At 49.4% G+C, this 7,909-nt stretch overlaps 1 protein-coding gene across 1 annotated transcript; it reads right to left on the bottom strand.

The window, feature by feature from the left end:
- Nucleotides 1-1,196: 1,196 nt before the first annotated feature.
- On the bottom strand, nucleotides 1,197-6,447 carry LOC117676453 (olfactory receptor 51H1-like). The gene is made up of 3 exons (XM_087895658.1): nucleotides 6,372-6,447; nucleotides 5,803-5,960; nucleotides 1,197-3,907 (listed from the first exon to the last, which is right to left on the bottom strand). Exon 3 carries the CDS (start codon nucleotides 3,532-3,534, stop codon nucleotides 2,539-2,541), a length of 996 nt encoding a protein of 331 aa, XP_087751784.1. The 5' UTR covers nucleotides 3,535-3,907; nucleotides 5,803-5,960; nucleotides 6,372-6,447; the 3' UTR covers nucleotides 1,197-2,538.
- Between the last annotated feature and the right edge of the window lie 1,462 nt (nucleotides 6,448-7,909).

Raw genomic sequence — 7,909 nt, 5'->3', positions numbered from 1 at the left:
TGGCCGGCCTGGCCTTTCCCTTCAGTTTTGATCAGCCCCACAAGTGAATGGCAGCTGGGGGTCGGGGGTGGGGGGGTCTGTTTGTTCAGCCTCTTCCAACTGGGAGGCTCCGGAGGGGAGAGGCTAGTCAGTCCTGGGGGTGGGGAAAACAGAACAGTAACATAACAGAGTTGGAAGGGAGCTTGGAGGTCTTCTAGTCAAGCAGGAGATCCTATACCATCCCAGACAAGTGGCTGTCCAGTCTCCTCTTAAAATCCTCCAGGGATGAAGAACCCCCAACTTCTGGAGAGAAGCCCTTCCACTGGTCAGCAAATTTCTCCTTACTTCTAGGTTGGAACCCAACTCCGCAGCCTTCAGATTCTCAGTCGTCTAGGTCATGGTTGTCCCAAAGGGGCTTTTCTAAAAGGCAACTGGACTTGTATGCAGGCAGAACTGAGGGGGTTTCTTGGATGGGAGGCAAACTGTTTTCCTGGGAAAAAACCACGGAAGTCCAGTTGTCTTTTGAAGAGCACCTTTGGGACACCAGGTAGGAAGGCCCCGGAGGCATCTCCCACCAGGCACCCAGAGACGATGGAGAAGGGCATGGAAGGCTGGGGTGAAAAAACTGTGTGTGGGTGTCCGTGGTGCAGTTGCCCTGAGGATGGCCAAGCCACGACCTCATCGGCACCTTTGGAGATACAGACATTCCTCTGGCTTCTTCTCCCTTTCGAGACTTCCCCGTCCCAGCTCTTCCCATTGCGATGGCGGTCGGTTGGCTCCCATCCCTTGGTTGGAGGCCAGGCTGGCTGACGAGAAGGAGGGACGTTCCCAGGGGAAACTCGCAATGGAATAATTTTGTTTGTGACCCAGAAATGCCTGAATTTCCTTGGAAATAGGGGGATAGAGAGGAGGGAGGGGGGTCCCCTTCGACTGCTCAGCCCTGCCTGTGAATGCAGAACTCAGCATTTCCACCCCAAGTAGGGTTGCTCCAGACAGACCCCCATCATTGGACTGTCCTTCCCTGCCCACGGACCCTGCCAGGTGTCTGTGGAAGGGGGAAAGTTTTTGGCTGCTATCTTGACTCTTTCACACACACACACACACACACACCGCCAGCTGCCCTTGGCCCCTCAAGGCATGGTGCTAATGTCCGGCGTCAGAGGCTGTCCTGCGTGGCCCCTTCCCTCCCTCCCTCCCTGCCCCTGGACGGGCCCTCGGCAGCTCCAGAGAGCTCTTGTCCTGCAGTCAGCAAAGGCTGATCTGCTGCTGCTGCGGCTGCTGCTATTTTTAAAGCCAGGGGTGGATGGCCTGAAGCCCATGTAAGGGAGAAAGGAAGAGCAGGGGCTTTTCTATAAATAAAGGAAAATAATGTGAACAGGAAGGGCAGCTGGGCTCCAGTTGGCCAAGTTTTGCTCCATTTGGGAACTTTGCTCCATTTCTTGGGAACTCAAAAGCAGGTTCAGGGAAAGAGGCTGGAGGTGGGTTGCCGGCTTCCCCCGGCAGCTGAGCCCCCCTGGATGGGGGAGAAAAGAGAGGCAGAGGAGACCTGGGGGCCTGAGAACCTGCAGAGGTAGCAGGGATGATCCCTGGTGGTCCCACTTAGGAGGGGCAGCTGCTCTCTGGAGGGATGGAGTGTAAGGCCTCCTCCGCCCCCAAGTAGAGGGCTCCCCTGCCTGGAGGCTTTAATCCCCCACCCAGCAGGAAAGGCTGCCCTACGGAGTCCCTTCCAAGCCCAGCGATCACCACCTCTGCAGCGATTTTTCCTCATGTTATAATAAACGGAATAACAGCGTTGGACGGGACTTTAGTCCAACCTGCTGCTCAGACAGGAAACCCTATCCCATTCCAGCCACGCAAGGCTTTCTTTTTGAAAACCTCCAGCGATGGAGCATCCATCATTTCTGGAGGCAAGTTGTTCCTCTGATTAATTGTTCTCACTGACAGGATGTTTCTCCTTAATTCCATGTTGCTTCTCTTCTTGGTTAGTTTCCCTCCATTGCTTCTTATGCTGTCTTCGGGTGCTTTGGAGAAGAGGTGGACCCCCTCCTCTTCTTTGGGGCAGCCCCTCAAATACTGGAAGACAGCTTTTTTGTCACCCCTGGTCCTTCTCTTTATCAGACTATAGAATAGACAGACCCAATTCCAGCAACCGTTTTCTATATGTTTCAGCCTCCAGTCCCCTAACCATCTTTGTTGCTCTTCTCTGCACTCTTTCTAGACTCCCAACAGCTTTTTTATATCGTGGCGACCAAAACATCAAGTCGACCTTAAATGGACTGCAAGACCAAATCAAATCCCACAGCAAGTCAGGGGAATAGATTCAAGGCTAGTTTGGCTCTCCAAAAGCTGAGATGGGGGTGGGGGTGGGGAAACTCCGAGCTTCTTCCCCAACATTGTGGGGTAGTTTCTCCATCAGACTCTCACGTAGGAAAGAAATGTTGGTCACGACAGATGAGCTTCTGCAGCCTTTTCCAGAAACACTTTATTTGGCATTCTGTTCTTCCCTAACGTTTTAATTTCAGCGCAATCCATGTCCTTTTTTCTTACTCTCAGAATTTCCTACCATAAAATCCTGTGTTGCTTCTTTGGGAAAACGTTGTACATTCTCTGACGAATCTGCTGGGTCTTCATGCTGTACACGATGGGATTCAGGAGCGGAGGGGCCGCAGTGTAGATGTTGGCCATCAGCCTGTGGACCAGGGGGGACAGGTGCTTCCCATACCGGTGGAGCAGACTGACGCCGATCATGGGGACGTAAAAAATGAGGATGGCACAAACGTGGGAGACACAAGTGTTGAGAGCCTTGAGACGTCCTTGGCGGGATGCAATGGCGAGAACCGTCTTCAGAATCACGACGTAGGAGGCGAGGATGATGGCCACATCAAACCCGAATGTCAAAATCAGAAGAATCAAACCATACAGGACATTGACTTCAATGTCTGCACAGGCCAGCTTCATTACGTCAGGATGGAGACAGTAGGTGTGAGAGAGTCTCCTGGATCTGCAGAAGCGTAGGCGTTTAATCAGAAAGGGAACCGGGAAGCAGACAGAGATACATCTAACCGCAGCGGCTACTGCTATTTTTGCCACGACAGTGTTTGGGAAGAGCGTTCGGTATCTCAGTGGCTCACGGATGGCCACCAGGCGGTCCAAAGCCATTGCCACCAGAATGCCAGACTCCAACACTTGAAAGGCATGGATGAAGAACATTTGGGTGATGCAAGCATTAAATCTGATGTCCTTGGAGTCAAACCAGTAAACGCTCAGCATAGTTGGGAAGGTGGACACGGAGAGTCCCAGATCTGAGCAGGCCAGGATGGAAAGAAAGATGTACATGGGCTCATGAAGGCTTCGGTCGGTCTTGATGACGAAGAGAAGGAGGCTGTTTCCAAGCAGCACGGAGACACAGAGCAGGAACAGGAGGAAGGCCATCCAAGCGTTCTTCTCCTCCACCCCAGGAATGCCGGTCAGGACAAAGGTGGGCAGGTTCAGGCTGCTGTTATTGGACATCGTGGCATCTGACATGCCTCCTGCAGGAACATCTGATGCAGCCATGCTGGGAAGCCACAGAGGGGAATATAGAAATTCTAGTGCTTGTTATGTTCTTTGGAAAATATCCACAGTCATTCGAAATTGGCAAATGTTTCAGTTTATTCAGACAGACTAGGTTATGAGAGGTTACGACCTAATTTAAAGAATGGAGCTCAGCCTGGTAATTTGTTCAGCTTTCCTCCTCCCTGGTCATCGGTGTCCTCTTCTGGTTCTAAAATGCAGTCCTGTTCCTTTTCTCAGTTCTTGGCCATCATGAACCACTGGAGACCTCGATGTTTTAGGGCTCCTGGTGGCTTTGAGCTTAAAGGCTTCCTCTTGTAGCTAGGAATCAGTCAGGTATCTGGGGACGGCCATCACATATCTCCTCAGCTCTGCTCTGTAGACAAAACACACCAGATCTCTTAGTTGTTCCTTATAGGACTTGGTTTCCAGACCCTCATTCATCTCAGAACATAGAACCACAAGATGGGAAGGCACCTTGGAGGTCTTCTAGTCCAGCCCCCTGCTGAGCAGGAGACCCTATCAGTTGCCCAAGCTCTCCTTGAAAACCCCCAGTGACGGAGCACCCACAACGTCTGCAGGAAAGCCGTTCCACTGATTAATTCTTCTCTTCTGGCCTGCTGGCCTGGCCCTAAATGTGACCTGCCACTTGTCCTGGGCACCACCGTTCAAAAAGGGCAGTGAAACAGGACTGCAAGGACGATCTGACCCACACGGGGTAGAGAGCGACAGTTGCTTCCTACAGTCTGAACTTTATGTCCTGCTAATGTACCCAAAGACAGCATCAGACCTTTTAGTGGCCGCGTCATACTCGTGGGTTATGTTTAACTTTGGCTAAACACGGATACACGGAGATCTCTTCCACATGGACCAGTGCCCAGACAGGGGCCTTCCCCCCATCCATTTTTCCTATCCAAATGCAAAGCTCCAGGCGACACACAAGGCTGCCCATTAAGAGCATTTGGAAGTCCCAAAGGTGGGGCTTTCTTTATTTTTACTTTGAAGTCATTTCCCTTCTCATCCAGGAAGCTTCTTCAGTTCTGCCTGAATGGTGAGGAATGGAGCATGTTCCATTCCCCACCATGCTATCAGAACTGAAGAAGCTTCTTGGATGAGATGGGAAACATCCAAAGCAAAGCAAAGCAAAGCAAAGCAAAGCAAAGCAAAGCAAAGCAAAGCAAAGCAAAGCAAAGCAAAGCAAAGCAAAGCAAAGCAAAGCAAAGCAAAGCAAAGCAAAGCAAAGCAAAGCAAAGCAAAGCAAAGCAAAGCAAAGCAAAGCAAAGCAAAGCAAAACAGTTGCCTTTTGGAAAAAACACATTTGGGACAACTATGACCTGGATGATGGAGAATCTCCTTAGACATTTAGAAGCTTCATCTGGTCCACAATGTAATCCCGTGTACAGTTTGGACACCCTATGGTACCCCTATGCCACAGAGTACCCAAACTGTAAAACCACTGCTCTGTGAGCTGCACTGGCTCCCAGGGGGCTTCTGGATACCGTTCAGGATGCTGGCTATCACTTTGAAAACCCCACAAAACAAGGAGTCAGCTGACGTGTGGTTTCTGCCCACACGACCAGATCTTTGGAAGGGTGGGCATGCCCTGGGTTCCTTCAGCGAAGCAAAGGCACCTAGCAGGACCTAGTAAGTGGCTCTTCTCTTTTGTGGCACCTGCCTGATGGAACAACGTCCCCTCTGAACTCCAGACAGCCCTGACCCTTTTGGCCTTCCAGGCTGTCCTGAAGATCTTATTGCCCTCGTCCAGGTGTTGGGCTGGGATGTTAGTGGATCCAGAATCTGAGTGCTGGCTTTATTTTGCTAAAGAAATGCCCTGGGGAGTGGGGGGGGGGGGCTTGATTAGGTTTTTAGAATTGGTTCTATTGTGTTTTTTTGGTTGCCATCCAGAATTATGTTATGATGGTCAGATTTTCTCCCCAAGCTTTATTTCTCCAAATTACAACTCTCTGCTTGCAAAAGTTCTCTCTCTCTCTCTCCCTCTCCCTCTCCCTCTCTCCCTCTCTCTCTCTCACACACACACCTAACTACATCCATCCGTCTGTCTGTCTGTCTGTCTGTCTGTCTGTCTGTCTGTCTGTCTATCTATCTATCTATCTATCTATCTATCTATCTATCTATCTATCTATCTATCATCTATCATAAATGAGTACAACTTGACATTCCCCCTGTTAATTTCCATCTTATAGTCCTTCGGGAGAGGGGGCGGTATAAAAATCTAATAAATAAATTATACATTTCAGCCCACAGCCTTACCTGGTCTAGACATTTTCAGTTTTTCCCTTCTCATCCTCTAATGTTTAGAGACCTCTCTGAATGCTGGGTCATCTGCAAATTCCTATTTGTTTGTTGGCTGCATTTAATGCCGCCTCAGTCCATGAGATTGAGATCGTACATGCCAATAACTCCGGCTGCTAGGGGAAAAACAGACATTAAAACCTTTTAAAAACTTCTAAAACTTAACCCACAGACTGGATGCAGAGTGATCAGGGCCCCCATATCTAGCACGTTGCATCCCCCTAAGCTCAGTAGAAAAAGATCCTATATGCTCACCGAGCAGGGCCTGAAAGAACTTAGGTATAGAACTTAGAACTTAGGTATAGAATTTATAGAACTTAGGTATAGAAATAAAATTATTATTATTATTAGGGATGTATTATTCTCATTGGATTCCTTTGTCATTGTTTATTTTATTGTCCTATTATTTTATTTCTGCTCCTTTCGTTTTTCTTCCTTCTTATCACTATAAGCTACCCAGAATAGCCCCAAGGTGAGAAAGGCGGCAAGTAAAATGAAGAAACAAACAAGCAAATAAATAAACTCACAGCCACTGAAAGTGAGTCCGCCCGACCTTTGCTGAAGGGGCGAGACCCTCCCGCCTCCCTCCACTCCAAAGGGACCAGGAGACGGAGCCCAGGGCTGCTGGACAACAGGCTTATAAACCGGCTCCTTCTTTGAAGGAAACTCTCCCCAGACATCGGGCACTCAAAGTGCTTTCCTCCCCTGATAAAAGTCCCACAGACTCACTTCCTAGGTTAACCCTTTCCTGCCCAAACGGGATTCAGCTCAGCAAAGATTCAGCAGGTCTCTGGAAGAAATATGGCTTATTTACTTCTCTACCCGAACTGCACCTGTACTGCTCCTGGTGGTTTCCAATACCTCGACTTAGGACCGCAATTGAGCCCAAAATTTTAGTTGCTAAGCGAGACAGTTGTTAAGTGAGTTTTGCCCCATTTTACGGCTTCTCTTGCCACCTTTGTTAACACTGCAGTTGTTAAACTTAGTCCTGTGGTTGTTAAGTGAATCCGGCTTCCCCATTGACTTTGCTTGTCAGAAGGTTGCAAAAGAGGATCAGCCGGGACACTGCAACCGTCATAAATATGAGTCAGCTGCCAAACATTTAAATTTGATCAGGTGACCAGGAGATTTACACAGGGGTCGCAAGTGTGAAAAACGTACTTACGTCATAGTCATCCTTTTCACTGATGTAACTTTGAATGTCACTAAACAAACTGTTGTAAATCGAGGACTACCTGCAAATATCTCAGAAGGTAGTATACGGAGGGCCACCTCACCATCCAAGTCCCCAGGCCCTGTTAGAGAAGGCCGAAAGGGTTCAGGTCGCCTGGGATTCTGGCAGGGGTGAATTGCTCAGCACTGGACTTGCACAATGTTTTCTGACCACAAGACCTGAACAATTTGTTTTAGTGTACATGTATTCAATTAACGAAAATACTCTAGCTAGGCAACTGCAAAACACAAAGCCAATGAAAACCATAGGACAGACGCAATATAAATGCCATAAAAGGAAATTATTTTGCTAAATACTTTCCATAATAGCTACTCGCAATTAGCCAGGTCCAAAGGCATACTGAAATTTACCGATTTGATCGTAATGTGCAAACGAACGTTGAGACTTCACAAGGAGGTTACCTTGGAAGCCCCATCATCTCTCTTGCTTTGATTATTCTGCTCAGAAGGCAGGAAAGCAGCAGTCACAACCCGAGGGCCTCTGACGCCCCCTGCTGGCAACATCAGGGACTGAAGGGCTTCTCAGTGAGGAGGGGAGGCATCCTAGACCTGCCCTGGGAACAACGATGGAGAGGAGGGGTTTTGGGGGGTAGGTGGGGGAAGAGACCAGAGGATCCTGATGAGGCCTCCAAACTGGCCAGCAGAGCCTCTTCTCCTTGGCACTCCTCCTCCTCCTCCTCCTCCTCCTCCTCCTCCTCCTCCTCCTCCTCCTCCTCCTCCCCCCCCCTTTGGCCCCAAAGCAAGCAAGGCTGGAAATGGGGCCTTAAGAGACCTGGAGAGCAGATGAGTTGGGGCCTTCAGGGGACTGACGGGGAGCAGTTCCAGGTTGGTT

Source organism: Pantherophis guttatus, chromosome 5, assembly GCF_059756535.1.
Source record: "Pantherophis guttatus breed Tessera chromosome 5, ASM5975653v1, whole genome shotgun sequence".
Lineage (NCBI taxonomy): Eukaryota > Metazoa > Chordata > Lepidosauria > Squamata > Colubridae > Pantherophis > Pantherophis guttatus.
The sequence above is the reverse complement of the archived record's forward strand: the minus strand, read 5'-3'. Positions and strand labels throughout refer to the sequence as shown.